At 37.9% G+C, this 22,212-nt stretch overlaps 2 protein-coding genes and 1 non-coding gene across 5 annotated transcripts; 2 read left to right on the top strand and 1 right to left on the bottom strand.

Moving 5' to 3' along the window:
- Positions 1-1,488: 1,488 nt before the first annotated feature.
- TRNAL-CAG (transfer RNA leucine (anticodon CAG)) lies at positions 1,489-1,569 on the top strand. The gene has a single exon. It is a non-coding gene; the product is annotated as a tRNA-Leu (tRNA).
- A 1,671-nt stretch (positions 1,570-3,240) lies between these two features.
- LOC113709490 (inositol transporter 4-like) lies at positions 3,241-8,825 on the top strand. 3 transcript variants are annotated; one of them, XM_027232265.2, is made up of 7 exons: positions 3,241-3,387; positions 6,048-6,269; positions 6,549-6,619; positions 6,723-7,058; positions 7,199-7,306; positions 7,425-8,036; positions 8,179-8,825. In XM_027232265.2, exons 2-7 carry the CDS (start codon positions 6,134-6,136, stop codon positions 8,659-8,661), a joined length of 1,746 nt encoding a protein of 581 aa, XP_027088066.1. In that variant the 5' UTR covers positions 3,241-3,387; positions 6,048-6,133; the 3' UTR covers positions 8,662-8,825. The 3 variants fall into 3 exon arrangements, with proteins under 3 accessions (XP_027088066.1, XP_071921664.1, XP_027088067.1); XM_072065563.1 differs by lacking the exon at positions 3,241-3,387 and adding an exon at positions 5,144-5,261; XM_027232266.2 differs by lacking the exon at positions 3,241-3,387 and having other exon boundaries at positions 6,227-6,269; positions 6,844-7,058.
- Positions 8,826-10,220: 1,395 nt separating this feature from the next.
- On the bottom strand, positions 10,221-13,197 carry LOC113709491 (uncharacterized). The gene is made up of 2 exons (XM_027232267.2): positions 11,316-13,197; positions 10,221-10,695 (listed from the first exon to the last, which is right to left on the bottom strand). Exons 1-2 carry the CDS (start codon positions 12,711-12,713, stop codon positions 10,633-10,635), a joined length of 1,461 nt encoding a protein of 486 aa, XP_027088068.1. The 5' UTR covers positions 12,714-13,197; the 3' UTR covers positions 10,221-10,632.
- Positions 13,198-22,212: the final 9,015 nt, after the last annotated feature.

The following is a 22,212-nucleotide window of genomic DNA, read 5'->3' as shown; positions in this document are numbered from 1 at the left end:
GCAGGTCGCAACAGCAGGCTACGAGTTACTAGTACTATCTACATGCCTATATGGTTCGTAGATGCATGCATGGTGATTGGTGCAACCAACCTTAGCTGGTGGGTTCTGTCTTGAATACTGAATAGTACCAAGGCTGTCGCTTCGCAATCGACACTTCCCCAATTCACCTCATCCATCCATCCGTTTCTCTCTATACGCATAACGCCGATACACATTTATAAATATAAGTTTGACATATATTGCCTGTTACGTACAGCTTCAGTGCATATCCTTTTCTTTTATTGTGCAGTACGTCCATCGAGTACAGTACCGATAGTTAAGTTTGTTCATTATTATCTTTTTTGGATAAAACAAAAGTTTCTGAAATTTCCATTCTGCTCACGAGGACTAAAATCGCTTATAGAAGCACTTATAGGTAGGTTATTTGCTAATACAATTTTCACATCGAGATTTGAACTGAACATTCACTTTTTTTTTTTGGTAAAGAATCGACCGATTCAGTCAACATGTATTAGCCAACACTAGTGATTCGTTCTGTTCAATACTACTGGTATCCAGGTTAAGTGCAGTGCTAGAATCGAAACAAGCTGATGATCTCAGCGACTCTGCTGGCTCCTGCAGGCGGGCGGTGAGCAGATGTTGCAAGACTTTACTAGCTGTCTGCAATCCAAGTGTAAATGCCCATCCCCCCCGAGTCTTGTCTAAATCAAGCATTGAAGGGAGGGAGGATTGCAACTAGGCCAGGCTCCATCCTGACTTTTGTTTGCCCGATTGCCAGGCGCACTCTCGTTTTTTTTTGTTGGGTTGTCCATTCGCGGCTCCAAAAATTAACAGCTGCATCTAGTAGAATTGCATAGATGTGAACTACAGTTGGACAGAATGAATCTACGTCTATCAATTAGGTAGGCGCATAACCCGTTTTTCGGCCACACGATCATTCCATTGTAACATGTAGACATTCGTTTAAGACCCACGATGATCATCTTCTCTGTGTTCCTATAAAACAGTTTATAATGCAACGATGAAGCATGGTCGAAATTACTTACCCGTTGAATTAAGAAGAGAAAAGTTGAATGCAAAGGTTGCCGGCATGAATTTTATTTCGTCCTCTAAACACCACTCAACTTCATTTACTTAAGTTGGAAGTTACACTACATATATAGGTTTGTTTGGATTGAGTATTATTTCCCCAATTTTATTTGCTTACATCATCATTACATCATCATTGCAAAGATTGAGTACTATTTTCTTGACAAATCAAGTGTATGAGAAACTGTCACGTATGTACCTGAGACCGAGTACATGTTCTTTGATGTTAGTAATACCCAAACAATGAAAATGGTTGATTTTTTACCTATTTAGGTGAAGCTCAAATTGACTTATGCTTCCTTTTGAGCCATGTTAAGAGGATAATTTCACTACAGACTCGGAATCTAGATGTTTGTACAGCGAATTTGTTTTTCCAATTTTTGAAAAGCGTTACAAAAAGTCAAGATGGCCGAGTTGGTCTAAGGCGCCAGTTTCAGGTACTGGTCCGAAAGGGCATGGGTTCGAATCCCATTCTTGACATCTAGTTTTTTTCCCCTTCACAATTGGTCCTTTAATTTAAGTAATCAAGCCCACAGCTTGGGCCAACGGCAACAAGCGGGCAGCTTCAGCACTTGACAACACTTTTGGATCCGTCACACAGATGACCTGCACTTATGGTGGAACAGATGCTGCTGCTGATTTCTATTGGCCCAAAAACAATTGCTTCTCACAAATAAATATTTGCAAATGTTCAATTAAAGCGGGATAACATCTAGAGATTAGGGATAATAAATTTGAAAGTATGCACCTTAAATCGAAAGCGTTTTAATAGTAAACAGAATAGCCTCTCAATATTACCAAAACACCTTTTTTTTTTTTTTTGCCAAAAACACCCCATCCCCCTTCTTCCTACCTCCCTATCAAATTTAATATTTGTCTTATAATTAGTATATTAAATTTTATAAAATAGTATTTTAAGTTCTTTTATAACATTATTTGTTCAAGAAAATAAAAATTATAGAATATAAAAAGTGCCTGTGCAAATGCATCGGAAAGAAACTAGTTAATATGTATATATATATATTAAGTATTGGTTTGATTATTTATTGCTATTACTAAATTTGAATAAAGTACGCTGCATTAATGTTCATGTGGATAGTTTTTTACTAAACCTTCATCTTTAAAAGATTCATGTACTTGCAAGCATGCATGCATGCATACATATATATATACTTATGTACGTGAAAGTTAAATTAGGGAAAAACTATCCACATGAACATTAATGTGGCGTGCTGTATTTAAATTTTAGTAATAGCAATAAATAGTCAAACCAATATTAGGAATAAAAGCATGTGATTGAAGATGATTAGAAAAGGAAACATATGAGTTGATTGACAAAAAACAAATAATGTAGAATTAATACAAATTTATATAAGGTAGGTCATTAATAAATTTGTTGAAATTGATTATAAATAAGGGACCATGTTACAAATGAAGTAAAAAAAGATGAGAATTAATGGTTACAAAGAATAGAAAACAAAAATATATATATAAACATTAAAAGACCTCCACGTGGCGAAAAGATAGATAGCCTATTCGATGACCTACCAAAACCAGAACTGATCATTGTGCAAAAATTCTAGTATTATTTGAAATATTATTTGGAATAATTATTATAGCACTTTTTATGATGTGATGTATGTGAGATAAAAAGATGGTTGAGAATATAAAAAAGTGAGTTGGGAAATGTGTTTATGATGCAAGCGAAATATTATTTGGAATAATTTCACTATCCAAACAAACCCACAAGATTTAAAAAATTCCAAAATCCTTACCAAAAGAAATTCTACCAAGATTTATGTGCAAAAAATTTACATATTTGGGCAAAGAGTGTAGGCAGGGTGCGGGGGAAAATGTCATGGTGGATCCACCTCTTCTTAAATGAGACAAGGCTATCACGATGGAAGATGAAAGGTTGTACCAAGTGTGGGAATGCTACCTACCTTCTAAAATGAGCATCACAATATTAATATTTGGAGGTACAACTGTACCCTGCCCAGTAAAACAATGGCTGCCTATCTCACATCACCTCCCTCCATCACCATGTCCTTTCTGCCCCTCTCTGTCAGGCCCATTGGACCACTACATACATCAGATGATTGTGACTAGCTAAGAAGATAAAATGAAAAATCGTTTGAAAACGGATAACTGAGAAAAGGGGTAGGGAAATCATCTGCTCTGCGGTATAAATAAAGCTATCGCAAGCTGCTGTGTTCTGCAACCAAGAAAGAAATTAAGAGACAGAAAAAGGCATTAGAATTAATCAAGTTATCCGTCGTCGACGCATTAAACTTGAAGGCAAGTATTTCTACAGCATATATTTATCTCCTTTATTTATTGAGCTTTGTTTGTTTGTTTGTTTGGATGATGGAAGGATAAGGGCTTCATGCAAGAACTAGCTGCATTCATTTATGATTTTGACATCATGTTTGAGAAAATATTCGAAACTTTTTTGAGTTTCAGCTCTACCTATCTGCCATTTTTCGTTTTCGTAGCAAGTATCTGCTGCCATCTTCCACCCACCGCACCCACCGCTGCTATTTATAATCCAGATCAAGCTGTTTTTCACGTTAAAACTTCTTTCTTTTTCATGAATAACTGATCTTTTATTTGCCAATTTTTATACCTTTTGAGTTGGCACATGACATATTCTTACATTTAACAGCGAATTTATGTAACATGATATTATTTTTTTTAGGTATTTATTAACGCAATCCATTTTTTTTATCTCTGCCTTTTCAACCATTTGGATTAGTTTTATACTTCTTTTTTACCCAACTCTTTTGAGGGGAAACAAAATTACTCCTACTACGCAATGGTTGGCCACATAGTTTCGACTATATCTATTGCAATTATTACACGATATATTACCACAATTATAGGCAACAGAATTGCATTGACCGGATCATAAAATTATCCGTTTTTAATCCGCAATTAATTTGCGTAGCTATCTTCTCGCTGTAGAACTGGCGAATATAGGAAGGAGGATTGGAAGATGAAGCATGCCTTAGCTGCAGCTTTCTTTTCCGCCCCAGAAAAGTAATGAAAATAATAATAAAAGTAAGTTTCCATACTGGGTTTTTAGACAAGTGATTCTAGTACGAATTAACCTTATCCGTAAAAATGAAATCATCGTTCATGGAATCTATTCTGTCGTGGGTACAATTTGGTCGTAAGATGGTAAGTCTGTCACATGCAGGAATCTTGAACATTAATTATTGCCCATATCAATTTTCCTCCTACTTTCCATGGCTCTCCAGTCCCGTCAAATTCCATAAGTACCCTATAGGATAACCAACAAAGATGCAATAGTCTAATTTAGCAGAAAGTCTTTTGGACAGGTTGAGAAGAAAGTTTTGAGGTACGTAATGTTCATGAGCAGTGGTAGTTTCGTACAACAACACGTACTTTCACGTGTGAGGGACGTGCGTCCTTCATGCATCTGTCTTTTTTTTTTTGGGATGTTTTGTCCATGTAGCTGGATAAACGCAAGATTCATCTAGTCCCCGGCCGATGTTTTTGGGATGTTATATCTGCTATTCAGCAGGTAGTCAGAAGTGTGGAAGAAGTTGAATTCATTCATAACTTGTGAGAAGAGAATGATACAGAGAATTAGGACAAAAAGATTGAAAGTTTTTAAGTTGTTAAAGTGTCCATCTTCCTCCTCCTTAATTCCCTATATTTTCTCGTCTAATTCCAGCTTTAAGTTGTTAAGTATTATATGCCCATCTTCCTCCTCCTTCCCAATAATTTCTCATCTAATTACAGCGTTGCCCGATTGGCTTCCGCAATATTTGGAAGGGGTTTTATTTAATCAGACTTCCCCATCCCCCTTCCTTAAATCCAACACGCCCGTCTCATTCCTCTTTGTATTCCTAACTCCCGTTCCCAAACTACTCCATCGAAGATCCCAACTCTTATCTTAAAAAAAAAAAAAGAAAAAAAGAGCAGCCATATCCTCCTCCTCCTGGAAAGATAATAAAAAACTACATCGAGGGAGTGCAACAAGAAGGAGGACTTTGTCTGGCCCCTTTTTTTTTGGTCCAATTGATGCGTATCCTTCTGATCAGAAGGAAGCTGTGCATGGGCGCTTTCTTTCTAGTTGATAACGAACCTTTCGGCTAAGAAAAACTGCTCTATTCATATTTTATTTTTAAAAGGAAAAACAAAAGGTAATTATTCTCGTGTTCTGAAATTATTTCTGATTTTCTCGTGGCAAATATGATTTTGTTTGGCGTTCATCTTTCTTTTTTCCGGATTTCCCTAATTAGAATCCAAGGAAAATCCTTCCTTCCTGATGCTTTTGGACCACTGGAGAAAAAAAAGTGGAGGGCTGGTTAGGTCCGAGTCGTTTGCAGTCACGTTCCACCGTCTCTTCTTTCTCCAACATTTGCACCGTCATCCGTCAACTGTGATATCATGAGCCCAATATTGTCGCGTTCTTTTCTCTCTTTTCTCCTTCCGAGTCAAATATATAAGTTGTTTGACATTGAAAGGTATTTTCGAGGTTGGACCTGATCCAATTAAAGATTTCGTAACCTTCTGAATTAAAAATGGGGCTCATGTGGGCAGTTTTTTCTTGATGTTGTCTCGTGGGAGGGAATCATGGCTTGTGTTCATTTATTTAAGTTTACATGAAAGCTGAAGGCCTGAATCCTTGTAACAAATTAAATGATATTGACATCCTGGGCTCAACGTCTTAATTGAATCTGGGGACAAAGTAAAAGATTTCAAAGACAATCGACGGAACACATGACCACCTTTTCAGTTCCACTTATCTATCCAGTGACATTGCTGGCAGTCTTTGATTCGTCTGGCCATTTCTGAATCGTGCCTATATATGGTTGAAATATTACCAGTACAATTGACCAGGGACTGCAGTCATCATTTCTGCACTCTGTCACGTTACGATTCTATTGAGTAGAATGATTGACTCTCAAATGTTGTTTTCCCTGCAGGTTTTCTTGATCTCGGAAGCATCTATCGAAACTTTCTTCCATTTTTTTATCCATTTGGATATTTTTTTGCTGTAGTTGGAATCAAGATGGTGGAGGGGGGCGTTACTGCTGTGAGCAGAACAGAGCTCACGGAATTCTGGCGGACGATTTGGAGAACGCCTTATATTATGCGCCTTGCCTTATCAGCTGGAATTGGAGGGCTTCTGTTTGGCTATGACACTGGTAAGTAGACCTCGCTCCTTATTAATTTCGAACGATCACTTCATCATTTGTACAGTCTGATAATGATGAAATGCTGCTGCTGCTGAATGCATCAATGAAGCAAAAATATTTCTTTGCATTCAAGCTCTTACTTTTGCAGCTTTAGCTCGTCAATCAATCCATCCGGGGAGGGGCCAGAATGTAGAACAGTGCATGAGCTTCAAATTATCAAAAGTAGTAGTTGATCAAATAGTAGTACGCGTTCTGTTCAAGTTTATTGAAGTCGTTGTTTTGATGCAGGTGTTATTTCTGGTGCCTTGCTCTACATCCGGGATGACTTTGATTCCGTTAAAAACAACACATTTCTGCGAGTAAGTTACTTGCAAATGCCTTTTGTTTGCACGATGAAACGACTGGTTAATTAATACTATCAGACAAGATGGTTTATTATGATACTTTCTCTGTCACATGAAGGAAACTATTGTTAGCATGGCAGTAGCAGGAGCTGTGATTGGTGCTGCATTTGGTGGTTGGCTCAATGACAAGTGTGGTCGGAAGAAATCAATTCTTTTAGCTGATATGCTGTTCGTTGCAGGTGCCATACTTATGGCTGCTGCTCCTGGTCCCTGGATGATCATTATTGGGAGAATATTTGTGGGATTGGGAGTTGGAATGGCGTCCATGACAGCACCTCTCTATATTTCGGAAGCTTCTCCTGCTAGAGTTAGAGGTGCATTAGTTAGTACCAATGGTTTGCTGATTACCGGAGGAGCTTTTCTGTCTTATGTGATCAACTATGCATTCACCAAGGTATAAGATAAGATTGAATCCCCAAAGCAACGTTCTTGAAACATAACATACTACCGGTACAAGTTTCCTCTAAAACAGGAAGGAAAAAAAAAAAATAGGAGTGAAGAAGTTCTGACTTGTATTTATTTCATGTGCCCTAGACGCCTGGGACGTGGCGTTGGATGCTTGGAGTAGCAGGTTTTCCGGCTCTGATCCAATTTCTTTTGATGCTTTGGCTTCCTGAGTCTCCTAGATGGCTCTATATGGAGGTAAATACATATCTAGTGGTAGTACTGCGAATTTTCTGTTGTGGTGTTTCAATAATACCAATTCTCGGTTAATTTTCATCAAAGTTTGATGTTGGCGACCTTGAATTCTGTTGATTAGAATAAAACGGACGAAGCTAGGAAGATTCTGGAGAAGATTTATCCTGCCGAGGAAGTTGAGGAAGAAGTCCAGGCCTTAAAAGCCTCCATCGAAGCTGAGAAAGCTCAGGAAGGGCCTGTAAATGAAAACTTTTTCGCGAAGCTTAAAGCGGCCTGGGGTAATGTAGTGGTCCGGAGGGGACTGTATGCCGGAATCACCGTCCAAGTAGCTCAACAGTTTGTTGGTATCAACACCGTTATGTACTATAGCCCTACCATAGTACAATTTGCGGGATTTGCTTCAAATTCGACGGCTTTGGCACTATCTCTGATTACCTCTGGTCTTAATGTTGTGGGTACCATCATCAGTATGCTTTTTGTTGACAGATATGGCAGGAGGAGATTGATGATAGTCTCCATGTTTGGGATCATAGTTTGTCTGGTGGTGTTGTCCGTCATGTTTTTTGAAGCTGCCTCTCATGCCCCACCAGTCAGTCACTCTGAATCCTTCAATTTTAGCGTCAATTCTACCTGTCCCAGCTTCGTCCAAGCCTCAAATCCTGCATCTTGGAATTGCATGACATGCTTGAACGCATCTCCAAAGTGTGCCTTTTGTTCTAATGGAGCTAGCCAAGTGAGTTTTAATTTTACATGCTGTTATTAAACGCTGTTCTTTCGAGGTTTCCACGAATCTGTGAATGATACTCTGTTTTTTTTTTTTTTTTCAAATAATAAATTGATTGATGATTCGTTTGAATATGTGATTCTTTCATCAGTATCAACCTGGGGCATGCTTAGTGGTGGACGATGGTCTGAAGGATAAATGCCACAGCGAACAACATCGCGTATGGTTCACCGAAGGCTGTCCGAGCAAATTCGGAATTTTCACCGTCCTGCTCCTAGGATTGTACATCATTTCGTACGCTCCTGGGATGGGGACTGCACCTTGGATCGTGAACTCTGAGATATATCCATTGAGATACAGAGGGTTAGGCGGTGGAACTGCGGCAGTCTCCAACTGGGTGGCTAATCTGATTGTCAGCGAGTCATTCTTGACGCTGACAGAGGCACTTGGGTCTGCCGGCACTTTCCTTTTGTTTGCTGGATTCTCCTTTCTTGGACTGGTGGCCATTTTCTTCGTCGTACCTGAAACCAAAGGTTTGCAATTGGAGGAGATTGAGAGCGTGCTCCAAGAGGGTTACAAGCCAACCTTGTTCTGCTGCAAGGGAAAAGCAGAGGAAAAGGACAGTGGCAGGTGAATATCCAAACCAGTGCTGCTGCAGCTGCTGCTGCGTAAATAAATTAAAAAAAAAAAAAAAAGGTCTTGCCTGCCTAAGTTTAATGTTGATCGACTTTTTTTAAGTTTAATTTACAACTGCGCTTTGGGTTGGTTTTATTTACTCAGTACGTTGGTTTTTGGCAAGTGAAGTACTCACTATATATTATTTGGCCAAAGAGGTGCTGGTAAACTTACAAATACAACAATTTCGGACTCGGACCAATTTGCTTTGTTGAGACTTTCATCCGTCGGATAGCAATTAATCTCTACCGTCCGTCTAGGTTTTATTTCCTTAATTTTTTGGACATTTAGTGAAAAGGACTGCAAAACAGCAACCCGACTTTAGTCGGCATTCGAATATCTGATTACAACTTCTCTTCTTCTTTTTATCAAACTCCACAATAAAACAAACTACCAGTCATTACAGCCCGACTTTAGCAGCGGTTCACAATCTTGAGTTAAAACTATTGATGATGCAGAAAGTAATCATCACAAGCCAAATACATACAGGACAATTGTCTGAACTCAAGGGCAGGCGGACAAACTCCAGACGGACAAAAAAAGATTTGAGAGCCATAGCAAAAGAAAATTCAAACTGAGTAAAATATTATTAATTTATTGATGAGCGGACCCCTACTATCCAAACACATATTTTTAGTTGCTCCGCCAGCTAATAAGGACAACACAGTACTAATACTGAAGAACGAAGGAGAATGAATTCACCAAAACCATAAAAAGATGGTGGCCAGCGCCAGCCAGCTTTCTTACTTTCCATAGGAGGCTATATACAGCGCGAATATGCAAATGCAGCCCCACAGAACGAGCAACCCCCCCGTTCCATTTGAACTCAAACTTACTTTACAACAAACACTGGCAAGTTCAAAGGGACCCTACTGAACTCTTCCATCATTTTTCATCCTCTGCGTTGTCGCTGCAAAAATCAAAAACTGCCCCCCTCTGCCCCTCACCTTTTCTCTCCCAACTAGTTAAAAAGAAAGAATCAGACATCAAGATACGTAACATGGACCCTAAAAGTAAAAACCATCTTCTAGCCTCGTGAGCATTTCCAGTCCAATAATAACCAAGAGGCCAAAACACCACCACCATCCCTTTTACTTTTCACTGTTTTTCTAATAAGATCACAAACCATCTTTGATTTGCCAACCATGGCGGCAACAGGGTCCGAGATACCAAGTATGCTAGAACATTTTTAAGTTCTTCAATGGAGAAACTGAAAGGAAGAATGAGAAGAAAAGGCAGTGTCCTCGTACTGGAGTAGCAGCCCCCACTAATAAAAGATGCGAGACGTCAATCAGTAAAAACATGTGTGAAAGTGAAAGACCCAAAATAATGATATTAAGTGGGGAGAGGGGCTGGAGGAGGCTGAGCAAGCAAAGTGGAGCAAGAATGAGCTGCTTGCATAGTTCCATATCAGCTAGTGGGGGCCTTTTTGACTTTGAGAACCACCAAACAGGCGTAACCAAAGAGATTAATAAGCGAGAATCGCCAATAGTCTAGTATGATTAGTCAAGAAGAAAATCACCAATAACACTCCGCATGTTTATAGGAATCAGATAATCACTTATTATCAGTTTCAACGAATTTGGACATCCAAAAACAAACTACAGGATTACAATCCAAATCCTTAGCAAACAAAACCAAAACCAGGCAACCAAAATCTCACCCACAAACGCCGTACAATAGTAGTGTTAATGGAGCCTCAAAAAGACCTACCCGATAATAATTAATAACAATAATGCTTCTAAAAGTCAGCTCTTCATACTACTATTTCCTAGCAGTATATATGTTTTCCCCACTCAATAGTAGAATCCCAGACTCTGCTTCACTCTGTACAAACTATCAAAATCCTTCCTTCCTATATACAGCCAAAAACAAACCAAACCACAGCAAGCGCTGATAGTTTGATATGAAGGCAACCAATCAATACCTTCTACGGGGTTGAAGGAGAAGCCTCTTGTCTTGGTTCTCTCAAGTACTCCAGAAGCCTTTCAGCCTGCCAAAGAGGATGAAAATGGCGTCAAGGTTCGGCATTTCATGTGTCAAGAAATAGAGTCTAATTGAACATATAAAAGCAACATATCACTCTAATCCTTTCCATAGGCAGCAGGACGGGGAAAATCATGGCAAAGCAAACTTTAAATAGCCCACGGGGCATTCATAACCTCCTAAGCAAAATCAATACTCGGTACAAATACCCAGAAAACAATAAATTCAACAATCAATGAACGATAACTTGTAAAATCTCAGCATTATATATCTTAACTAGAGGCTTCAAACTTCATTCGAACACTACGCAAATTTATCCAGAAACTCTTATCAATTACGGGGATACGTTCGGATAAAAAGTCAAACCAAATTAAGTTCAAGATTTCCGCAACAACAAATTCTCCAAATTGGCTTGCTAACTCCCAACTCAGGAACAATAAATTCTCAAAATTGCAGGTTAACACAGGAACATTGGCTTGTTATCACCTGTCATTCCATCTAACGCCCTAAACAGAATGCAGCAGACAGATATCTAACTACGTGAAACTAGCTTAATTTGATCGCAAACACAAGAAATAGCCGAGAAATGGGAGCTTCAATCAATCACAGAGAAGATCAAAACCTCACCTTGTGCTTAGCCTTAGCAGTCCCAGTCTGAGACAGCGCCACAAGGGGAGGGATCCCCCCTTCCCTGACCAACAACCCTCTGTTCCGAACACTATCCCCACAAAGCTGCAATAATGTCAACACCGCGAATTCCTTCCCCTTATCAGAGCCATCTTCAATAGCCTCCACAAAGGCAGCAATCCCACCTTCCTCCACAATTGCATCGCGGCCCATTTCAATCCCAGCTAAGCTACTCAGCACAACCATCGCCTTCTCTGCCAACCCTGTCCCTTGCTCTCCGACCAAACCCACCAGCGGCCTCACCGCGCCGGCAGTCACCGCCCTCTCCTTGTTCAGTTTGACCGAGCAAAGCTTGTAGAGAGTTGTCAAAGCATCTTTCTTCCCTCTGTTGGACCCATTTATCAACAAGGCCACTAGCGGAGGAATAGCCCCGCATGCGCCTATTGACAATTTATTACTCTCGTCGACTAAAGCTAAATTCAGCAGGGCGCAGGCAGCGTTCTGTTTCGAGATCTCGGTGCCGGTTTTCAACACATAAACGAGTGATTTTACAGCTCCAGCGTCAGCTATCAGAGCTTTGTTATCTTGATGGAGGGAAAGATTCAACAAGGCCGTGACGGCGTGCTCCTGCGTCAGGGAGTCTGAGCACCGGAGCAGCGGTATCAAGGCCGGGACAGCTCCAGCCTCGCCAATGAGAGCCCGATTATCGGCCCTGTTCTTGGCCAGGAGCCTCAGTTTAGCTGCCGCCGACCTTCGAACTGCGACGGAGGAGGAATTGAGTCCGTCTACGCAGAGTTTGACGGTGGGCTGAAGGTCTTCCGGCGAGATACTCTCGATAATCTCAGTGGAGAAGGTTTCCCTCTGGAGAAAGCCAGTGCAGGGTTCGGGCTCGTCCTGGGGCTGGAGCTCAGAGATGGGGGCAGGATCGGGGACAGTGGCGAGTCGGTGGAGCTCGCCGGAGATGTCGCTGGAGCAGGCGGACAAGTCGCTGCCGAAGGAACGGGAAATCATGTCAAGGTAAGTAAAATCCTCAGTTACGAACGGGGCGGCGGGATCCCGAACCCCTCCGGCGGGGGTGTGGGAGGCAGTTTTGGTGGCGAGTTCGCCGAGACGGAGGTCGATGAGGGCGGAGTCAGACAAATTTTCGGAAACATTGGTAGAAATTTGGGGAAGGGAGAGAAGGGAAGGGTGGTCGGGGGAGGCGTCATGGATTTGGAAGAAATTGGAGCGAATAGTGCGCATGGAACGGCCCATGGAGCGGTGAAGTTTAGCAGAAGAAGAGAGGGGCGGGGGAGTGTAATAGTAATGGTGTTGTTGAGGCGTTTGAGGGAAACGAGAGGTGGAATTGGGAATGGAGTGAGAGTAAGTATGGGAATGGGAATCTTCTACGGACACCATCCTATCGCTATAATCCTAATCCTAATGCTTCTAATCCTGAGGAGTGGAAGAAGAGTAGACTGCTGTGTTGTGTTTCCTCGTATTATGATGGTTTGTTTCCTTGGATGACCAACCAACAAATACAAATATGCTTTCCACCTGAAAATCTAGACTAAACAACCTTCATATATACACATAGCAGAAACAACTAAGTAACTAACTACTTGGGGTGGTGGTGGTGGTGGTGGTGAGTGGTGGTGGGTGGTGGTGGTGGCGAGATAATTTCCATAATCCGGGAAATTATATGCTTTGCTGGAGCCTCGGGACTGGACTGGAGTGGATGTGGAATGAAGAGTCAGTCATCCGTGTGAGTGGCGTGTTTGGCTCGTACTGTGGTAGTAGCTATAGTAATAATGGAGATGATGGAGAAGACGACTAGCAAGAGGATGAGGAGGGTAAAGTGAATATTATGATGGGAGGGGTCTGGCGAATTAAAAGGGAGGGTACCCCTTACCTTGCATCATGGATGAATTTGAGTACTGAGAGTGATGGAAGGTTCTGGTTTGGTCCATTTGGTGGGCTCTGCTTGCAAGGGTGTATTATTTGATAAGTTCACGGCGCTGTGTTATTATATTGGGTCCTTGGGTCTCACAAAGGAACATACAGCTGGAATGTGATCCACTGCTGGGGGCCCCACTCTCAGAAGTGTGTGAGGCAAAGCTTCCCGGGGGTGAAGAGATCAGGTGACCCTAGCAAATCCCAATGATGGTTACAGTGGAACGTCGGCGACATGGAAACTAGGTGACGTCGTCGTTTCTTTGCTATCCCCTAGGCTCCCAGTGGCAGTGGCTGCTGCAGAGTTAAGTCGAATCGACTTTAAGCAGTGCATTTGCTCGAGTTCATAGTCTAAATTACTTTATGCTATTCGAGTTTGATTGAATCGAGTTGAATCGATTTTTCAAGTTTGATTTTTGTAGTAAATTTTATAATTTTGTAATAAATAATTAAAGATTATATTATAAATATATTATCTGATAAGATTTAACGAGTGCACAAATTGTGGTTTAATTTACTAGAAATCGATTCAATTGCTTTTTTAAAATATTCAAACTCAACTCTAACTCAATCAACATTGGAGTTCAAATCTAAGGTTATGTTTGGATTGCATTTTTTATGATTTTTCATTAAAAAATTATTGTAGCAATTTAATGTATGTAAGAAAAAAAAAATATGATCACGAAAATTCAAACTTTTGATTAATTTACCACCATAGTCCCTGCTACTTGCTTGTACACTGCTATTCTACGCTTTTCTAGGTTTTTTTCCTGTGTAATCCTGGACATCAATGTCGCAATAGTCTCCTAATGATGAGCTATTTGTACCAGTTGAAGATTTGCCCCATGCCAAATTTATTTATAGGTTGCGACTCTTTTCAGGTAAAATATTTCTTTAATGTATTCATTACATTCCATGCACATGATATCGCGGTACAGTATTTTTTTTTTAAACAAAATTTTGATTCAAACGGCTTTTAGGCTTCAGAATGAGATAAACTCTTTCCCTCCTCATAATCTTTTCATGCACGTTTGTTTGAATAATGTATTATTTGAAATAATTATTGTAATATTTTTTATAATATGATATATATGAGATAAAAATGTAATTGAAAATATAAAAAGATGGATTGAAAAATGTGTTTATGATGCAAGTGAAATATTATTTGGGATACAAACACTATCCAAACAACACAGTAATATCAGGACACAACACAGAACCATAAACTATTTTTTTATAAATAAATGAAAAAGGAACGAAGCTCCCTCACATGACTGTTCTTTGTGAAGCTCTGTGAAGACAAACATAAAAAAAATGAACCAAAAAAAAAAAGAGTACTCCTACTAGTAGTAAAAGGATTGCATCCAAAAAATAGGGCAAAATCGTGACTTCAACTTGTTTGGAAATTGTGGAATTCCACGAGCAGTTTCTTTCTTGTAAATGGTTTCTTGTTTAAATTGCTATGTTTTGAGAAAAACAAATTCATTTTTAGTGAATAATCCTTTTAATTATCTTTTTTAACCTCACATACATCACATTTTTTTTAAAAAAATTGTTGCAATAATTTTTTTTCTAAAAATTCTTTAAAAAATGCAATCCAAACAATTTTATTTCAAACTAGTGATATTCTTTTTTTTTTCGACAATCAGCAATAGTCTACTCTACACCTACTCATACTCCTACTCGAACATATTCTAAGGGGAGTCCAATTGGATCGATGGAAACCAATTTAGATTGAACCACCATCGGATCAGACGAATGCACTGTATATCTATATGAATTTTTTAGAGAATCGTATAATGTAACAATTGGTAGGAGATAAGGATTCACAAAGCCTCCCCCCACCAAGCCTTAAAGGACCTGGTGGTGGCCACCAGGGAGAAGGCCGGTGGTCACAAACTAGTGATAGCCGAAGGCTGAGAAAATGAATATTGATTTGTGTACATAAATTCAGGTTGACATGGAATTGCTTCACAAGCAGATAGAGACTAACGTCAGTCTCACTCCCTTACAATTACTCGAGTGAAGAATAAATAAGTAGGAGTTCATGCCAGTAGGAGTTCATGCCAATCTCCATCATTCATTTGATTACAAGCCATAATTCAAAAGATACATACAGATTTTAGTCAGAGATCTGCGATTAATATGATATAAATATAACTGTCAAAGGTTTCCCTTTTTTAAAAATAAATAAAAGAAAAAGAAAAAGTGTTACTCATGGGTGTTAGGTACTGTTTATCCCACTTTGGTTAATTACCAGGGAAAATGATGTGATGCGAACTTGATGCAGTGTATCCTGAAAAAAGTAAGACAGTAAACCCAAAAAAAAAAATGAAGAAGGAGAATGAAGAATGAAAACGTTTATAATTTGGATAGGGTATTATTTGAAATATTATTTGGAATAATTACTGTAGTACTTTTTATGATGTGATGTATGTGAGATAAAAAATTGATTAAAAATATAAAAAGGTAGGTTGAGAAATGTGTTTATATGTGTTTATGATGCAAGCGAAATATTATTTAGGATAATGAAACTATCCAAACAAACCTTTATTTTTCCTGTTTTCTTTTCCGCTGAGCTCATTTTTTCAACCTGAAGCCTGAAGGGGCCCGGCAGGGGGATAAAGTGTTTAAAGGAATAAAGTCAACAAACTTTTTCCCTTTTTTTTCATTTTTCTCGATTCTTTTGGGTTGCGGGAGAGAGTGACAGCGGAAGCAGATTCGCATGGAGGCTGCCGCTACGACAAGAGGCCACTTTGGTAGGAGGAGAGTAGCGTTTGGGAAGTGGTTCACAACTGTCAACTGGGACGGGTGGTGTTAATAAATGCCTAATCCCTTCCTTTTCTCAAACTTTCCTCCAGGTTAGAGTCTGGAGATTGGTCGGTTTGCGGTGACGTTGTTCGTTGGATCCTCATCGGACGGTGTCAGGGGCTTTGAAAATTGATCCCCCGGTCAACTACTAAAACATTTTCCATGCAGCAGTTCGCTTGCTGTTGACAGAGGCTGACCAAATAGGGTCCGGTTCTTCCCAAGTAAAATTTAGTTGAAGTCAGTCGAATTCAATTTGGAGTAAAAAAAAAATTTGTTATTTTCATTCCATTTTTTTATTATCTACGCTCATATCATTTATTTTATTAGATAGTTCGACAAATAAATATTATATGATTAAAATAATAGTAAAAATGTGATTGATAAAAATGTAAGTACAAATAACATTTTCCAAAAAAAAATATAGAATTTCGATTTATTTGGTACTGTAATGTGCTTCATTGAGGGAGAAGATGATATTTGGAGTCCTAAAAAAATCTCAAACATTCTTTGAACTTTATCTAATGTGAAAGAAAGAAGGAGCGCCCGAGAGAAAGTAGCTTCAAAACAAATTATCTACCCCCCAATACAACTGCTGGTTACTAGTAGTTATTGACCTATCCAATAACCTTCTAATTTTAATTAATTTAGTTCTTTTTAACAACGAAATAAAAAATAAGAATGAATTTAAACTGATTGTAATCTTAATAATGCAAATACCTCAACAAAAAAAAAAAAAAGAAAGAGGAAGGAAGGAAGCCAAATGTTCACCAATTAGGCTGGCTATCAATCGCTGATAGCCTAAGTGGCTCCAATTTGCGTAGCCATGTTCTGTAAGTATTTGGCATTGTACAAGTAGAGTTTGTTATGATTTGGACATGCTTTTTTGTCTTGTATTAATGCTGATTTCTTGGAGATAGGTAGCAGATTTGTTGGACTGGATTCGGGGCAAATTTAGTTAACTCACAATAGGTTCTGATCCGGGATCTATTAATATCCCTATCCAAACCAAGCAATCGGTTCAAGTGATTACCTGGTACAAGAGAGTCGATATGTCAAATTGGGTAAGCAATTTACTTGGAAAATGATGGCATCGGTTAATACAGCGCAGTTGCATGGACCCATTTTAAGGCATTAACCGTTTCCCGTAACACGTCCTCGCTGGCTGGAGAGGCCGGCGCCTCCATCACCTCCTACTTCCGGCCGGCTACTATATCTCAAATCAAGAAATCAAAAGCAGATATGCTGCTCTTTTCAAGATTTTGTTACCCTTTCTAATTAGTCTTTTTCCAGCTTCTCCTGGCTTGAAACCCAGATTATTTTGGTTCTTGGTTTGCAATTTTCTTCCCTTTCTTTTTTTTTGGTGGTTTGCTTCTGTCTGCAATCTTCTAGTAGCTTTTTTTTCAACCAATTATCTATTTATGGTCAACGATGTCGGAGCAGCATAATGTAACGTTGCTGCGTCCAATTTGTCACGATCAAATTCTGGTGTTGATGTTATAAATTTCCACGGTACGGATCAAAATTCCTTTTCTTTTGGAAGAGAAACCAACGCAGAAGGTTTGTAGTTTCAACTTTCAAAGTCTCGAAGAAATCCATCTCATTAATTTTCTGGGCAGGGTCCACTCATGGGCGGGCATTTGTTTTACTGGGCGGCAGGCATGCTTAGCTAGCTACCATGAATTTATTTATCTCTCTTTTGATTTTTTTTTTTTTTATTTTTCGGAAGGAAGGGAGCTACCATGCATGAAATATGGATGTACTGAGCGATGGATATCATTAAAAAAAAAAAAAAATCTCAGTGGTAGCCACTATTACATATTATGAATATTTATGATGCAACATTAGAGATTCAGAATGGTCAAAGCCATATTTAGGCAACAATTAGTGCTAGCTAGCAAGACATATTACAAAACCCCAAAATTTGCTACGTATAACTACTGCCTGCTGCTTATCGCCAACTAATAAATATTACACTTAGCTACTGTTAGCCAAACCAAAACAGCTTAAAAATGTCAAAATAGTTGCAGTCCAGTAGTATTAATTTGGCAAACGTGGAATTTTTCTGATGCCATGTTGTCCTTGCATTAACAACATGCTTAGTTGTTTACCAACTTTGTAGAGGACTGGTACGTAACCCCCCTATCTATTATAAGTAGTATTTTTCTAGCTTAGTTCCGTTTGGATTAGCTGTTTTTGAAAAATTTTACTGTAACAGCGTATATGAAAAATTTTTACTACCAAAATTTTTTGAAAATTTTGATATATTGTATAAATGAGATATTTTTTGAATTATTATATATTACTATACCATTGTATTTGAAAAACTTGTTTTTAAAAAAATGACCGATCCAAATGGTTGTTGGGATTGAGTCGTTGTTGAGTACTCTTACTCTCTGGCGAAAAGTGGTTAGGTGTTAAATTGAGGCCAACTAAACCAATGCTGCGCACGCATTAATTATCCAATCAATAGCTTCATTATGTGATTTCACAACCATAACTCATGCATAATTGTGTCTTCTATTGCTCAAATAATGGAGTATACAGGACTAGTATTGCTAGTGGATATGCAATTACTGCATGCTACAGTGGGACTTGGACACGGAGATGAGCTAGTGCACTATTTTTAAACGCCAATTAAAGAGGCCTTTCATTGATCAAACAGCATAAAGTTGAATTTCACGTTCTTAGACTAGCTCTAAGGACATTAATGACCATTGTGATTAAATGGTATGGGGGCAAAAAGAAACCTTAAACAAGCTGACGGGGCGGGGGGAGGCGAGGTCCTCGCAATCAAAATGTAGGACAAAATATGATAAATGTTCAGTTCAACAAAATTGCGAGAACAGGAAGATGAACCCAATTCTCAATAACGAAACATTTCTAGTCTAGGTCTAGCGTGCAGATCATTGCAATAGCTTTCCTTCCGACACACGCATTAAGGATGGATTAAGCGGCTAATTGATTAGAATATAGGTGTAAAAAAGAAAAGTCAGACACTTGCGGATCTGACAGAGTCCAAGTATAAAACTATGGGTACCGGGCTGTCTCAGCCCGGCACCTGACAGAATTTTTTTTTTTTAAACATGTCAGGTGCCGGGCTGACACATTGTTTTTTTGAAAAAAGATGTCAAGTGCCGGGCTGACACAGCCCGGCACCTGACATTCACTCAATTGAGTGAATTGCAATTCACATCGAATTGAGTGAATTGCAATTCACTTTATTTGTTAAGCTAGTTGATAAATGCAATTCACTTTAATTGATTTAGTGAATTAATTAGTTTAATTAATTGAGTAAATTAATTTTAAGAGATTCGATTAAATGCATTTAATTAAGGTGATGAATTAGGTTTAATTTGTTATTTATTAAATATTCATTTATTTGTTATAAATGATTTAATTATTTAATTATAATGCATTATTTGTTGTTATTTAATTACACTTTATTTGTTGTTATTTGTTATACTATTTGTTATTATTCGTTGTTATTTAATTACCCTTTATTTGTTATATTATTTGTTATTATTTCTTATAATTATAGAATCGCAATTATTTATTTATTTGTTATAAATTATATATATTTGATTCAATTAATTAATTATTCAAATAAGCATATTAATGAGGTTCTAAAATGCTATCAACACTCGTCTCTAATAGGTATAACATGTCAAGTGATAATTGCTTGGTGATTCAAGTATATTGGGGTGGAAAAATTATAAACGAAGGAGGGTCAATTTCATATGATCCTTCTATACCGAAACAAGTGTTGTTCCTTACAGAGATGGTAGGTTATGATGACTTGGTAGACAAAATATATAATCTTCTGGGTTTAGATCGGAATCTTCTGGGTAGACAAAATATACAATCTTCATTACATGTTTGCTAAATATCAAATATTATAATATGGGAATTTAGCCTTTTATTATTTGAATGCTTATCGTTATTTTTATATTTAGCTATTTCACCGTTGTCACGCTATGCATTTTTTCCTCTTTTTTTGGTCCTTTTTTTTTATATATTGCACAATAAATTTAGTTTTATAAAATTATAGTGAACATTAAAAATTACATAAAAATTCTAACAAATTATTTCTCAACAATTTGAGAACTACATCTTATTACAAAATGAATGGTATATTTTGTTTGAAAAACATTTTCGTAGTTTAACATCCTATAGGAGTAATTAGTGATTTTGCACAAATCTATGTTCTTCTTTTTCTTACGTTTCAACTTTGAAATGTAAATTAATTAACTTAAATTTCAAAGTATTTAGTACTTCAGGTCGACTCAGCTTTTTATTAAACTTTTTTTCTTGTTTTGGTTTTTTGATTTTTTTTTTGTATGGGAGATTTATGAAATTATCCTCACAATACAAACTACGAAAAAAATTCAGAACTTAAATAGATGTTCTATTAGTATGCATTATGTTCAATTGGTAAAATGCAAAATTTCAATATAAGTACCAACACGAGAATGAATACAAAATCTAAAATGTTTAGGGTTTAGGGTTAGGGTTTAGGGTTTAGGGTTTTGATCTTTAGGGTTTAGGGTTTTAGGGATTAGGGATTAGGGTTTTTAGGTTTAGGGTTTAGTGTTTAGTGTTTAGGGTTTAGAGTTTAGGGTTTAGGGTTTAGTGTTTAGTGTTTAGGGTTTAGGGTTTTGATCTTTTGCATGATGCAACGTGTCACAAATTGCGATTGATAATTACTAATCATATCACATTTTCAGCCTTACGATATTTTCTTGAAAATAAATTGAGAAGCTATAAATGAAATAGGAAAATTCAAAATTAAAAGAATATGAATACTAGAGAATTGTATTTCAAGTCAAGTGATTTGAATTCTAGTGGGAAAGTTTCACTAAGAATTTTTTGTTACTCGGCACATTTTGTTTGGTAGACTTATTAATTTTTTTTATTTTTTAGAAAAATTCGATCAGGTACCGGGCTGACACAATTCGACACCTAATAGATTTTTAAAAAAAAATTTCCTGTCAGGTGCAATTCTATAATTATAAGAAATAATAACAAATAACAACAAATAAAGGGTAATTAAATAACAACGAATAATAACAAATAGTATAACAAATAGCAACAAATAAAGTGTAATTAAATAACAACAAATAATGCATTATAATTAAATAATTAAATCATTTATAACAAATAAATGAATATTTAATAAATAACAAATTAAACCTAATTCATCACCTTAATTAAAATGCATTTAATCGAATCTCTTAAAATTAATTCACTCAATTAATTAACAAATAAAGTGAATTGCAATTCACTCAATTCGATGTGAATTGCAATTCACTCAATTGAGTGAATGTTCACTCAATTCAATTGAGTGAATGTCAGGTGCCGGGCTGTGTCAGCCCGGCACTTGACATCTTTTTTCAAAAAAACAATGTGTCAAGTGCCGGGCTGAGACAGCCCGGCACCTGACATGTTTAAAAAAAAAAAATTCTGTCAGGTCTCAGCCCGGCACCCATAGTTTTATACATGGACCCTGTCAGATCCGCAAGTGTTTGACTTTTCTTTTTTACACCTATATTCTAATCAATTAGCCGGATTAAGCACTTGTAAAGTAGAAAGTAAGTAAGTTGGGTTAACCTTTTGATGCCCGACTAAAAAAAGTTTGGATTTGTGACTGATGGCCGCCAAGAGTAACGAGGTTTCTGAGTTATAGTAAATTATTTCCTGCAAAAAAGTACTCATTCTATGAGGGTGACCACACCAACCACGGATACGGGGCACAAACGGTTGCAGGTGCAACCGTCTGTGAAGGTTGTCCTCATTTTGCACTACGCGTAACATTGGTTAAACACGATGTAACTTTTTTTTCACAAGATGTATTTTCAGAACAGATAGTGGTGAGCTCCACACTTGATGCGGAAATCGAGTTACATGGTGTAATCTCAACCGCACAAAATTTTGAGGGCAAATCTTGGCCCTTAACCGTGCAGGGACGGTCATCAGTAAATCCCACCAACCACTATCGGCTGCAAGTTGCTGCTAATGATGCAGTATGTGTTATCGTCATCGTTAGAAGATGTCAAATCTTTTTGGAGTTTCCAGAGTATAAATAATCGGCACTTTTGTCATCCAATATTGACGTGTGCAATTAATAATGAAAGACATCCTGTCCTCCAATGGTCTG

Source organism: Coffea arabica, chromosome 9e (assembly GCF_036785885.1).
Source record: "Coffea arabica cultivar ET-39 chromosome 9e, Coffea Arabica ET-39 HiFi, whole genome shotgun sequence".
In the NCBI taxonomy this organism is placed as follows: domain Eukaryota; kingdom Viridiplantae; phylum Streptophyta; class Magnoliopsida; order Gentianales; family Rubiaceae; genus Coffea; species Coffea arabica.
This window is presented reverse-complemented; position numbering and strand designations above follow the sequence as displayed.